Source organism: Giraffa tippelskirchi, chromosome X (assembly GCF_054371585.1).
Source record: "Giraffa tippelskirchi isolate mGirTip1 chromosome X, T2T-mGirTip1v1.2.pri, whole genome shotgun sequence".
NCBI classification, from domain to species: domain Eukaryota; kingdom Metazoa; phylum Chordata; class Mammalia; order Artiodactyla; family Giraffidae; genus Giraffa; species Giraffa tippelskirchi.
Window position 1 is genome coordinate 23,381,714 of NC_137289.1, and position 13,748 is coordinate 23,395,461.

Sequence of the window (13,748 nt, forward strand, 5' to 3'; positions counted from 1 at the left end):
CCGACTCTTCGTGACACCATGGACTATATAGCCAATCAGGCTCCTCTGTCCGTGGAATTTTCCAGGCAAGAATACTGGAGTGGGTTGCCACTCTTTTCCAGGGGAACTTCCCGGCCCAGGGATCGAACCCATGTCTCCCACATTGCAGACAGATTCCTTACCATTTGAGCACACATACTAGGTGTTTAATAAATATGTCTTGAATAAATGGTCTCACTGCTCGTAAGGAATGGCGTGGAGCCAGAAACCCTAGTCTCACTGACTGCAAAACTCAAGCTCTTCATCATAAGGAGCAGGGTGCATGGAAATGAGGGATGCTGGCAAGAGCACTGTTTGAGAGATCTACCATTGGCCCAGATTAGATGGGATGGAACAGCCCACTGGGTAAATGGAGAAAATCAGAAGCAAGGAAAGGTGCCAGTGGGATTGAGAGAAGGCTGGAAGGATGGCAGACTGTGACCAAAGAGTAAGATATTTGATGCAGAAGTTTAAGAGAGAGGATTTGGCTGTGGCTTAGAGGAAAAATATGAGCCAAGTGCCAAGGACTTCAGTGACTGAGGGGTGACCAACAGCAGGCCAGATAACACTTGAGTTGTAGGGGATATAGGTCAATGTCCTTCAGAGGGGATGAGGGTGCAAGAGTAACTTGGAACCATCAGCAACTATAATCCTCTCCTCGTGATGGGGAAGAGTGTGGGTGAGTGAGCAATCTACATATGAGCTGTCCTCTGCGGGCAGGGGGAGCTCAGTTTTAGTGAAAGCTAGAAATTGGGAGAAAGCATCCTACAAGAATGTTAAGGATATGAGAGAGTTGTTAACAAAGAAGTAAGGGTCCCTGGACTTCCCTGGTGGTCCAGTGGCTAAGACCGTGCTCCCAATGCAAGGGGCCTGGGTTCAATCCCTGATCAGGGAACTAGATCCTATGTGCCACAACTAAGAGTTTGGAGGCCACAACCAGGACCCAGCACTATCACTTTTTTTTTTTTTAAGAAGGGTTCCAAAGAGCCAGGCAGAAAAGTCTGTCCCCATTCTCCATTCCCACAAATTGGGCATGAGCTTTGGGACACTAGGAACTTACTGTGATGTTGGCCACTTAGGAAATTATGACTCTTTGAAGAGATTGGTACCAGTGATTAGGTTTCTTAAGGATCACCTTAGGTCAAGAAGTAACTCTTCTCATTGGGCTGATGACTGCCAGCTACAGGGTGTTTTTAGAGGGTGATGGAAGTGTTCCAGAATTATATAGTGATGATGGTCACACAACCTTGTGAATATACTAAAACTCACTGAATTGTACACTTAAAAATGGTGAATTGTATGTTGTATGAGTGATATCTCAATAAAAATTTTTTAAAGTGAATTTATCCCTTTCTGTGTGTGTATGTTTGGCGGGACCAGGTAGTACAGCTGGATGTGAGAGGCAATGTGGCAAAACTTAATGATGGCTCTCAAATAACCTATGAAAAGTGCTTGATTGCAACAGGTGAGTACTTCTGGAGATAGCTTCATTCCCCAATAGAGCTTCCTCAAGTTTTAGTGTAAAGACATTACTAGGAAAACTGAGACCCAGACTCTGAAGTGGATGTCTTCCCTTGGTGCAAAGCGTGGCTAGCTAACTACAAGCAGCTGAGCAGTAGCCCCTCTGGACAGTCCTTACTGTTCCCTCTGCTAAAGGCAGGATGGCTATTGAAAAGGATTGCCTTTTTTTTTTTCCTTTCCCTTCTTAGCCTTTGCCCTCTGCCCTGAAAGTGATATAACCTCACGGCTTCATTGCCACTTTCAACCAGAAATCAAGAGAGGAGTTTGAAGCAGTTGCTTCAACAAACATGACTTTCTGGTGAATCTTCATGAAAAAGTAGAAGAGAATGGGAACAAAAAGTGAGGCCTTCTGGCCATCTACAGGGAGGGTGGGCCCTTTGAAGAGAGACTCTCAAATCTGCTTTTCAAAGGAAATTGATAAAAGCCTGCTGTGGGGATGAGTGGAAGGAAAACAAAGCCTTGTAGTGAGTTGATGCTGCTGTTGGGCCAGCTCCTGCTTGTTGGGCTAAAGGGTTTTTCTCCTCTGATTTCCAGGAGGCACTCCAAGAAGTCTCTCTGCCATTGATAGGGCTGGAGCAGAGGTGAAGAGTAGAACAACACTTTTCAGAAAGGTAATTGTCAGCTTTAGTGCTTTTGTCGGTTTTGAAGAGGTAGCATAATCTTGTGGCCCCAAGTACCCACCTGGGAATTGGGAGATCCGGATTCTATCTATGGCTCTTCTACAGACTTATTATCTGGCCTTGAGCAAATCACTTCCTCTCTCTGCACCTCAAATACCTCACTCAAGAATTTTGAGCTCCTAGGTGAAAAATACATTTAGCGTTTTTTATTGCTTGTTATAGTTCCTTCCGATTTCCCTTCCACTGTTGTTTTTTCTTTTTTTTTTCTGATGCATTTGAGTCATTGGAACTCCTTAGAGCCTCTTGGCATTTTTCACTGCAAATGCTATTGTGGAGACTTTGGGGAGAAAAGTTAAGAGTAAGTGAAAAAGAGGAAGGAGTTGCTTCTTAACACCATGTTCTACTTATGAAAACTGAAAATTTTCAGCCACTGCTATAGGTATTTGAAAAGATTTGTACTATCCTTTAAGTTCTTAATGCAACAAGGTTTGTCAGCCTTGGCACTCTTGGCATTTTGGACTGGATAACTGTTTGTGATGAGGGCTTGTCTTGTGCATTGTAGGGTGTTTAGCAGTGTCCGTGGACTCCACCCACTAGCTTCAAATAGTACCTCCCCACCCTAACTGTGACAGCCAAAAATGTCATAGACAGTGTCGTTCCCTGGGGGAGAGGGGGCATCCCTATCCCCAGTTGAGAACTACTGTTAATGGAGTGTTACATTGGAGAAAGAAATTTGCATCAATAAAAGAGAAACTGTAATTGAGCCACTTCATACAAGGAGAAGATTTTACGTGCAAATTACTGTTGTCAAAGATTTATCAGAAAATATTTCCTGGTATTGTCATTGTATACCCCTTTGGGAAATCAATGGATTAAACTGGTGTGATTCTACAGATCGAAGACTTTAGAACCTTAGAGAAGATTTCCCGGGAAGTCAAGTCGATTACGATTATTGGTGGGGGCTTTCTTGGTAGTGAACTGGCCTGTGCTCTTGGCAGAAAGGGTGAGTATTGGGGGGTGACCTCCATTTTCCTTCTCTGGTCTTATAGCACATGCTTTTCAGAGATGCATTTGCCAGCATCAGTAGAAAGGGGTCGATTAAGGTTTACGTGATGAAAAACTAATCACGGAGCTTAGCTCTGATATGGGTCACCTTAGTGATTGAAAGGCTGTCATCCAAGCAGCTGAGCAGTGCCGCTTTCTTTCCTTTCCTCTCACCTCTAGGCCAGAACTCCTTAGAAATAAAATATTAAGGAAAGTAAGTTATTAAGATGGTAGGGGCAGTGTAGACTACAGAACTGCGTATATCTTTGAACTGCTGCTCCCTGTAAAAGTCAAAGACTTCTTCCGACACATGATGGTTCGCAGCTTGACTGATCTGTGAGTTCCAGTTGGAATGTTTCACGGCAATCATTTTTCTTTTCTTAGCACGATTTTTCAGCTGTGTGAAATCAGAGCATCTGCTCAGGAGGGTGCATACTATTCAGAGCTTGGAAGGCGCTTGTGTAAGCCTAGGTGTAAGTGCATTGAGTTCACTGTATGTCGCTGAATCCAGGGACAAGTTCTGGCACCTGTTGTGTTTGCCGTGTGGATGCCCTTGTGCCCTAGTGGCCCAGAAATGGGTGCTTCGGCCCAGGTCACGGCCTTGCCCTGGTTGCAGTAGATGGCTACTGCTGGCCCCTTTACTTCTCTTCCTGGGATTGGCCTTTGCCTCCGCTTTACCTACTCTGTTTCTTCTTCCCAGCTCGAGGCTCAGGCACAGAAGTGATTCAGCTTTTCCCTGAGAAAGGAAATATGGGGAAGGTCCTCCCCGAATACCTCAGCAACTGGACCATGGAAAAAGTCCAACAAGGTAGAGACACTCTTTCCATATGCTCCCACTCTTGCCTGGAGTTAGTTAGAACTGGCAGAGTTTGCTTCTTTGGGAACCCCCTGTACATAAGCCTTACCAGCTGCCAGGTGAAAAGTTTCCACCATTCTCCTGTCAGCTGGCTTCATGTAGGTGTTATGAATCTGATGCAGCAGATTCCTGGAAGTGCCGGAAATCAACTGTGGGTGTGGGTACCTGTGGCTCTCCAAGGCTGCCTGTGTGCTGACGAGTCCTGGTTTTGTGGGGGATGCCTCTCGTCTGTTGTTGTGAAGGTGGTGGGCTCACAGGCTCAGCCTCAGGTCTCGTTTGCCTTCACAGAGGGGGTTAAGGTGCTGCCCAGTGCTATTGTGCAATCAGTTGGAGTCAGCGGTGGCAGGTTACTCATCAAGCTGAAAGATGGCCGGAAGGTAAGGAGGGGAAGACAGGCTGCCAGAAGACCTTCCAACCCTGCCCTGCCCTGCCCTGTTTCCTCATTCTTACTCCTTCGTTTGATACCCATAGATTAGTTGTCTTGGCAGTTGCCATTTAACCTGTCGTGATTTTCTGAATGAACTGTCCTCTACTAAAATAAGAATGATGGGAACCGGCATAGACACCTGGGAACCATTTACCATAGACCCTTCCTGTGTGTGTCACACATTTTTGAGACCTTCTAGGGTGGCAGATTTCTGTTCAGATGGAAGGGGGTATGTATGTGTGCAGGGGTGACACTTTTTGAAATGGAACTTAAAACCTTTTTATCAGAGTTAATCAGTGATTTTTTTGGTCAAGTCCCAATTTTTAATGACATGATGTACAGTTGCCCCAACCATAGGTATATGAGGAAACTGTGATCATTGACTGAATTCTTTCTGTCCTCAGGTAGAAACTGACCACATAGTGGCAGCCGTGGGCCTGGAGCCCAATGTTGAGTTGGCCAAGACTGGTGGATTAGAGATAGACTCTGATTTTGGCGGCTTCCGGGTAAACGCAGAGCTCCAGGCCCGCTCTAACATCTGGGTGGTAAGTGTGCAGTGATGGCCTTACCAGACGCACTGCGTTGGCTCGGGCCTGGGCGCAGGTCTGCCCGGTGTTGCGCAGAGATTCAGCTTGCTCAAATAGGGTCTCTGTGTTTGGAAGCTGAGGGTAGACAGCAGAAGTTTGTGAACTGTTTGGTTTACAGGATCAGGTCTGGCCTCACGCCACTGGCTTCTGGAAAAGGAAGTGAATGGTGTGCATGGCCACAGAAGTAGGCCTCTCCCGGTTCCGCTGTTGGCAGCAGCCATCAGCATCCCCTTGAAGGGCGTGTGTTCAGCTTTCAGACTGATCTGCTGTTCCCTTTGCCTGAACACGAGTCCAGTTTTGTAACATTCTCTGGAAAGGAAAATTACTCCATTTTCATTTTCCTTGAGTACTATTTTTAGATGTTTTTAAAAATCTGTTACAACACAAACAAGACTATAGTATGTAGGAACCATGAGGTAATTTCCCTATTGTTAGATCATAACAAGTGTATTGTGTTTGATTATGGACTCTGCAACCAAGGACATAGGAACTTTGAAGGGTGTTTTTCCCTTAAAGCTTTTTTTTTTTAAAGATACAGTGTACTGGATTTTTTCACAATTGGTACAAAAGCAATACATGCTCTGTATGGAAAGCAGCCAAAAAGGAGAAAGGGAGTCCTCTGCAGCCACCACGGATATTTGGGTGTATTTCCTTCCCTTCATTTCTTTGCACATAGGTGTTTTTCTTTGTTGTAGACAGTCATGGCAAGCATACTATGTATAAACCTTTGTATTCTTTTCTCTTTCATTTAACGTTCAAATGTAAGTTTTTTCCACATGGCTTCCAATTCTGTGAACAGTGTAATGACTGTATAATACTCCATCTGGTGGATCTCAGAGTTTATCTCGCCACTGCTCATGTGTTGGATTTTTAGGTTGCTTTCGGGGTGTCTGAATAGCCACAAAGATGAACAAAGAGTGAGAGAGCTCACATGCCACCACATCCTCCGTGAAGCTGGCCTTGTTCACCTCCAGCTAGGGGGGGTTCTCTCTCTGCTTGAAACACTGAACTCACTCACTGCATTCCTCTTGTATGGCACACCATCATGTGCAACAGTGCCACACCTTCCTCAGCGCTTGTACACTCCTCGTGGGCAGGGTCTGTTTCAGGCATGTCTCTGCAGCCCAGACAGTATGATGCTCTGTATAGAGCAAATACTCTGGAAATCTTGCTGAATGAATGAATGAATATTGAATGACCAAAAAAAAAATCTCACCTTGGAAAAGATTTCTAGGTAAGAGGCAGTCACATCTAAAAACTGGTTTCCACACAGGAAAAAATATTCTGCAAATCCTGGTTATTAAATACCCTGTTACTGCTAAAGGGCAGAACGAGAAGAAATAAGTGTAAGTTGGAGCATGCAGGACTGAGGTTAGCTTTGGGGAAGCATCTGATGTTTTTTTAAAAGTGGAAGCGTACCTGTTTTTGATACTGTAGGTATGATTCTGACCTGTGGATGGAAAATGTTAGTTAACATCACAAGCATTTTATTGAACCCCCAAAGTTTATGTTCTGTCCTTAACTTGCTTTTTTTTTTATCATGTACTCATGTAACATATTTGTCTCCAAAGGCAGGAGATGCCGCATGTTTCTACGATATAAAGTTGGGCAGGAGGCGAGTAGAGCACCATGATCACGCTGTTGTGAGCGGAAGACTGGCTGGAGAGAATATGACTGGAGCTGCTAAGCCGTACTGGCATCAATCGATGTTCTGGTAATAGTTTTGTGCCTTGAGGATGTGCCTTGAGGACTCAGTTGGTTAGAACACAGAATTAGTGGAGCCAGAGTCATATGGTTTGGTTTCCTGGTGGGCCAGTTAGCTTCATACAGAGGGTAAAAAAATTGCATCTCATGTCCGTGCATTCTACCCCTGAGCCATCTTCGGGTAAAAGTTCCATTTGACCTAAGTTTGAACAGGTGAATAAATGGAGATGGCACTAGAACTTCTGCTAAAATAGCTCACAGTTGGAGCTACAGTAGGTAGGACAGAAGTATGCTCTTAGATACAGACAGCAGTATATTTTCTTTGTTCTTTGCTGCTGACTCTCAGGAGCCCAACCTACTGACAAAGACAGCCCACTCATGTAACCCGCAGCTTTCTGGAGAGTGAAAAGTTAGCAATGGCTATTCCTGAGTGCTAGAGCTGGCCCTGTTTGGCCCACTCTCATCTTGTTGATTTGAAAGATGGGATACATAAAAAAAAAAAAAACCTTCAAGGTTTCAGAAACCTCTAAGCCGTTTCTGTTGAGAAAATTCTCAGCTGATGGGAGTACATTTCAGGATGATCACACACAGTTTCATGAGTGGGCAGCAAAACAAATAATGGATCTCGGGGTCAACATGTGTAAGATAATACACTTTGGAAAAGAATAGCTCTACAATTATCAGTTTCCAAGAACAGAATCCAAGAAGTCATTGTAGACTGTTCCCTGAAGATACCAGTCCAATGAGCTTCTGTGGCCAAGAAGATAGCAAAATATAGGGCCCCAGAAACAAAACAGCTCAAGTCGCTGAGATGATTACAAAACAATGGCATGCCTTTGCCACCAATATTCCGTGAACTTCCTAGCATAATGATGATAGGAAAAGTTTCCAAGAAGAACAAAGAAAATAAGATGACCAAGTGAGCCAAGGTGCCTCTGTATAGAAAGCATTTCAGCTTTGAAAAAATGAAAGCTAAGAGGAAATAATACAATACAAAGTAAGGTAAGGAAGTTTATCAGTTAATAAAACCACAAAATATCTCACATTCTGAGTTCCATAAATATGGAGCACTCTAAAGTTTCAAAAAGGCAGCTTTGAAAAGAGGTAAAGGGAAGTAGTGAATAGTAAATGTGAGGATGCTGTCCCGCCCCAGTTGTGGTGTATGGTATAAACACATGATAAAATTTTTAAATGTATAATCGCAGTATGGATCTGCGATATGCATAGTGGTTTGTTAAGGAAAAATAAAAACTGTTCGGGATAATCGTGCTTTCTCACAGTTGTCCCCAGATGCCCTAGCAGGCGAGAGATCACATTGGGATTTCTCTTGCCACCAGGTTCTTTGGTTGGCACAAAAGAACGATTGTTGTCTTAGAGAAAACATTCTGCCACACCATTCTTGACAGTCCTCTGACAGAACACCTTCTCTCTCCTTCCTCAGGAGTGATTTGGGCCCCGATGTTGGCTATGAAGCGATTGGTCTGGTGGACAGTAGCTTGCCCACAGTCGGTGTTTTTGCAAAAGCAACTGCACAGGACAACCCCAAATCTGCCACAGAGCAGTCAGGTAAGGAAGCCCAGCCTCTTCTCGTGAAGAGTGTTGAGAAGCCGTGGTCCAAATCCTCCCGAACAAGGGCTTTCTGTATTGGCCAGAGGGAACTGTCTGTGAAAGCCGCTCTTCATGGTGTGCTTTAAAATAGACCAGACCCGAAGTCCTTACTCTTTAGTGGTCTGAGAGCTGGTGAAATCAGGTATCCTGGTCAGAGCATAGATGGATATAGTGGGTGTTATCCTAGACTCTGGACGGTAGGTAACTCAATGACTCTGGAAGTCTAGTTTTTCTGGATGGACTAGGAAGACTGGTGTGATGAAGAAAACTTGTACTTCAGCGCCCTTTTTTTTTTTTGTTTTTTCCTGCTGATCCCAAGAACTAGGCCCGAGAACCTTAATGTGGGACCTGCTCCCTTCCTTGTACCTTGGACAGTGAAGAGCTGCACAGAGTAGTTCTTCCATACTCAGTTGCTCAGTCATGTCTGGTTCTTCATGACCCCATGGACTGTATGTAGCCCACCAGGCTCCTGGGATTTCCCAGGCAAGAATATTGGAGTGGGTTGCCATGCCCTCCTCCAGGGGATCTTCCTGACCCAGGGATTGAACCCATATCTCCTGTATGGGCAGACAGATTCTTTACAGGGCCACCTGGGAAGCCCAGGTAGTTCCTGAACTGCCTCTAGTTCCAGTTGTCAGATCTGAACACCAGGTTTTCTTTAGACAGGAGGCAAAGAACATCTCTCTTGAAATGAACATCTCTCCCACACACATCTCTTTCATTAACTCCCAGGCCTCTTCTCTCTCCCTTCGTGACCTTGGCTGAAGTTATTTAACCTCTGTGTCCTCCTATCAGAGGCATTTTAAGGACAGATTGCTCTTTAAGAAGGAGAAAGCAAGACATTATATGGATATTAGGGTCTTGTTCATGTATAATCTAAGTAGATTACATTATTACTCCTTAATTTGGACCTCTCCTGGGAAATGGATCCCCGGAGGAGGACCCAGGGACGTATAAACTCCAGGTCACTGCTCTGTCCACTGGGCAGTATTACCTGAAGCCTGGTTCTCAGAAGACAAAGTACCCTCTCCCCAGGCTGCTGCCACCACCCCACCCAGGAGGAAACACTGGCACCGCGCTTTTTCCATTTGGAAGCGCCTTCTGCTCTGGCCAGAGTGTCTCTAGTGCTGCGAAGAGAACTTTCTGCCATAATGGCAGTGTTCTGTCTCTGTCCGAAACATTAGCCACTCACCACATATGGCTCTTCAGCGCTTGAAATGTGGTTAGTGCAAACGTGCTACATCGCTTCATTCATATCCTAGGAATTTCCCAGGCAAGAATACTGGAATAGATTGCCATTTCCTCCTCCAGGGGATCTTCCTGACCCAGGGATCGAACCCACATCTCTTATGTCTCCCACACTGGGAGGCAGGTTCTTTACCACTAGCACCACCTGGGAAGCTCAAGAAGAAAGGCTTCCCTGACCGGGAATCAAACCCGAGCAAGCCTCAGTGGTGAGAGCACCGAATCCTAACCACTAGACCGCCAGGGAGCGTTGGGTTTCACAAATGAACTGGTTTGGCAAATGAGGAACTGTATTTTACATTTTTTGTTCAATTAATGAAAATTAAACTTCAATTGTGAATTAATTTTAATTAGGATAACTATATGTGACTAGTGGCTATTGTACTGACCATAGCTCTAGGATGTTTCTCAGAGAACAAGAGCAAGTCTTCTGTAATTTGAAAAAGATACCAGGAAATATCCATAGAGTCAATTTAAAATGAGATAGGAAGTTTGAGGTTGGACTGACCCAGTGCCCAGCATCTGGCAAGGAAGAGCTTTTGTTGGCTCTGTCAATGGAGAGGGGCTGGAGAAGACCAGTGTTTACTGAGGCGTCATAGAAAAGCAAATCATCTAGAAGCAGCCTGAAGCACGTGTTGAAAGATACTTGCCTTCTAGAATTTCCAAGTGCATAAAAAATGACTTTGTTTTGTTTTGACTTTGCTTGTTTGTTTGGGGGGTTGGCCACAGGCACTGGTATCCGATCAGAGAGCGAGACAGAGTCTGAGGCCTCGGACGTCCCTGTTCCTCCCAGCAACCCTGCAGTCCCCCAGGTCCCCACCCAAGGGGAGGACTATGGCAAAGGTGTCATATTCTACCTCAGGGACAAAGTGGTGGTGGGGATCGTGCTGTGGAACATCTTCAACCGGATGCCAATAGCACGGAAGGTAGGTGCCAGCGGAGCTCTAAGAGGGAGATAAGGGTGTGGGTGGAAGCTGCTCCTGTGACTTCGTCAGGTGCCCTGCCATTCACTGTCCTCCCAAGTCAGACTGGGCCTGAGCAGAACAAGGTGTCACCTTGGCTCAGGAATGTTTCTTTCTTTCTTCTTTTTTTTAAAGGAATGTTTCTTTTTCACTCGGGACAAATTGAGTGGCCTGGGCATTGGCACGTGCTCACTTGGGCTTTGCAGAAAGCCATTCCCATAACTCCCTCCCGGTGTGGAATGGGGGCTGGCCTGGCCCGCACACACATGGAGTGAGTTAGACTCCTTGTTCCTCTGTCCCTCAGATTATTAAGGATGGTGAGCAACATGAAGATCTCAATGAAGTAGCCAAGCTCTTCAACATTCATGAAGACTGAAGCCCTTGCCCTGGGTAGCAGGCAGGCCCTTGGCTGTCCCTGAGAACAGCTTAGATGGGTAAAGGAGCATTTTTTTTTATTCAGAAGACTTCCTCTGTATGTATGGGTATGAACGATCTAGTCCTTTGTGAATATTTCAACCATGTAGGCAAATTCTTAATGTTCACATCACTAAATAAAACCTGATTCTTCTAAATTAAATTCTCTTCTCTTTGAAAGGGAGCATGTGGGTGAAGGGAGGAAAGCTGTGCAAATGAGAGAGCAGGCCAGTTGGAGCCATTCCCAAATAGACCATCTTCCTTGGCCTCCTACTCCCTGCTTCACATTCTCAGCTTCTTTCAGTTCCCTGAACTTCTCCTTCGCCCTCCAGACCTCTCTGTACAGACCTGCTGTGGCCTCTGCCCACAGAACTTGACCCCTCTCCCCTCTTCTGGGGAAAATCGCCATCTCTGAAGACTTTCCTGATCCTCCCAAGCCTGTTCCTTGCTTACATGTCCCCCTGCTGCTCTGCAGCTTCCTGGAAGCCAGAACTCTGGCTTTCCTGTCTTCTCACGGTTCTCTCTCCAGAGCTGGGCACAGGGTCTGGCTCATAGTAGGTGCTTAGTGAAACATTGGGAGAAGGCAATGGCACCCTACTCCAGTACTCTTGCCTGGAAAATCCCATGGACAGAAGAGCCTGGTAGGTTGCAGTCCATGGGGTCGCGAAGAGTCAGACATGACTGAGCGACTTCACTTTCACTTTTCCCTTTCATGCACTGGAGAAGGAAATGGCAACCCACTCCAGTGTTCTTGCCTGGAGAATCCCAGGGACGGCCGAGCCTGGTGGGCTGCCGTCTATGGGGTCGCACAGAGTCGGACACGACTGAAGCGACGCAGCAGCAGTGAAACATTGAATGAGCACACACATAAACATGTGGACTCCACTCTGCTCTACCTGGGACACCTCCCCTGTGTACCCCCCAGCCCAGAACTGAATTGGTTGTGAGAGGGGAGGGCAGAAAAGACATTTACTGCAAATGGAAACAGAGGTTCGGAGACTGGTGCTTCAGGGCTAAGCTTGGAGTCTGACTCATGGAGGAATCTTGGTCTTCGACTCCTCCACTCACTGTCCCCCAAACTAGAAATTGCCCTCCTCTATCCCCTTTTATCTCAAAAAGGCTTATAGGCATGCCTCACCTTATAGATGATTTCCTGGGAAGAGAAGTCAAAGTTTCATAAATCAACTCATCTTTGACATTTCAAATTACTTAACTTTTAAAAATCAAATCTTAATTTCTATTAAGAGGAAAGTTTTACTACTTTCAAGAATCCTATTGGGAATCTTTTTCTAAAGAGAAAATAATTACCAGGCTGGATTTTGTTATCAATACTGGGTTTGCTTAAAGGGAGTAGCAGCTACAGTGAAATCGCTTCTGGACACTAGAACGGGACACATGTCCACTTAAAGAGTTACTGCACTAGAACAGCTTCTTACCATATATATATATATATATATATATATATATATACACGTTTAGTGAAATATGATCTGAGGCATGACATATCTAAATCCACAGGTAGAAAACTCATCTAGTATTCTGTGAAACAGGACTTATTATATAGTAATTGCTGCTTACAGAGATGGTACCAAGACACTAAGATCCTGAAGCATTTCACAAATCATTTTTTTAAAAGATCAAATTGTGATTTGCCTTGTTTCACTGTTAGGTGCAGTTTAGTCTAATTCTTTGACAGTTGTCATCCTTGCATGGAATGCCATAATAATTCAGTTAACTAAAATGAAAGGATCTGTTCTTCTATTCAGGTTCATTGAGTATCTACTAGGAGCCATGTAGATGGCAGAATAGGAAGATGGAGAAAACATGGCTACTTCTCTTAAGGAGCTGCTGGTGGCAGTGAGGAAAGCAGACACATGAATCCAGAAGCATAATATAGTCAGTTGTGTCCACAGGAAGATACAAAAATCCCTGTAGACACGCCAAGAATGGAGATCAGCCAGAGCACCTGTCCTTTGTCAATCGCTGCTGCTGGATCGCTTCCTAAAGCATCACTTGGTCCACGTCCCCCCACCCTACCGCCTGTGGACCAACATACACTGACTCCCTGTCATTAGTCACATCAAGTCCTGACCTCGGACCCCTCTGCCCTGCGGACCACCTTTGCACGTGCATGCGCACACACACATAAACATCTGGTTTATCTCCACTTTTAAACTTTTGTTTGTGCTCTTCACATCTGAAACACCGCCCCTGTTCTCTTCTATGTATCCAAATCCTGCTCATCTTTCAAGGCCCGGGTGAAATCCCACCGTGGTGACGTAGTACCAGCTGGACTAGTGCCCACACGTGATTTCATCTCTGAACTTCAGTTGCACTTACTGCCTTTGAACTTGATTGTCCTTTAAGTAGTCTCCTCATTATTAGTGTTCACTCCCTAAATTGGCTGTAAGCTCTCCCAGAGCAGAGACTTTTTCCTCAGGATGGGCACAACGTTCCCTATCCCCCCCAAAACTCTGGCAAAGTGCTGACCAAGTCCTTGGTTGCTGGATGATGCTAGATAACGGGGCTTATTGTAAAAGCGAGCCTCTGCCTTGGGGCCTCAGTTCTCTGTAATCCAGGTTATCTGACCTCCGTTACTTCACCCACTGCCACTTAGCCCAGGTTGTGTTTCATCTGTCTGTGCCCCCAAGGATCACAAGGAACAAATCCAAGGACCAATTTCTGACTACAGACAAGCAGTGCCAGCTGAGGTTTGGCCCTCAGTAGCTGGCCTGTGATTAG

General features: G+C 45.4%; 1 protein-coding gene across 3 annotated transcripts in view; it reads left to right on the forward strand.

Annotated features, from left to right (window-relative positions):
• The window catches only part of AIFM1 (apoptosis inducing factor mitochondria associated 1), a 28,505-nt gene extending 17,341 nt beyond the window's left edge, over window positions 1–11,164 (forward strand). For 2 of the 3 annotated variants that reach the window (XM_081566616.1, XM_081566617.1), the window contains exons 7-16: window positions 1,399–1,483; window positions 2,074–2,150; window positions 3,054–3,162; window positions 3,904–4,011; window positions 4,348–4,436; window positions 4,891–5,031; window positions 6,645–6,787; window positions 8,219–8,343; window positions 10,360–10,556; window positions 10,897–11,164. In XM_081566616.1, coding sequence (XP_081422742.1) covers window positions 1,399–1,483; window positions 2,074–2,150; window positions 3,054–3,162; window positions 3,904–4,011; window positions 4,348–4,436; window positions 4,891–5,031; window positions 6,645–6,787; window positions 8,219–8,343; window positions 10,360–10,556; window positions 10,897–10,968 — 1,146 coding nt within the window. In that variant the 3' untranslated portion in view covers window positions 10,969–11,164. The remainder of the gene's footprint in view (window positions 1–1,398; window positions 1,484–2,073; window positions 2,151–3,053; window positions 3,163–3,903; window positions 4,012–4,347; window positions 4,437–4,890; window positions 5,032–6,644; window positions 6,788–8,218; window positions 8,344–10,359; window positions 10,557–10,896) is intronic. The other variant, XM_081566618.1, reaches the window with a different exon arrangement.
• Window positions 11,165–13,748: the final 2,584 nt, after the last annotated feature.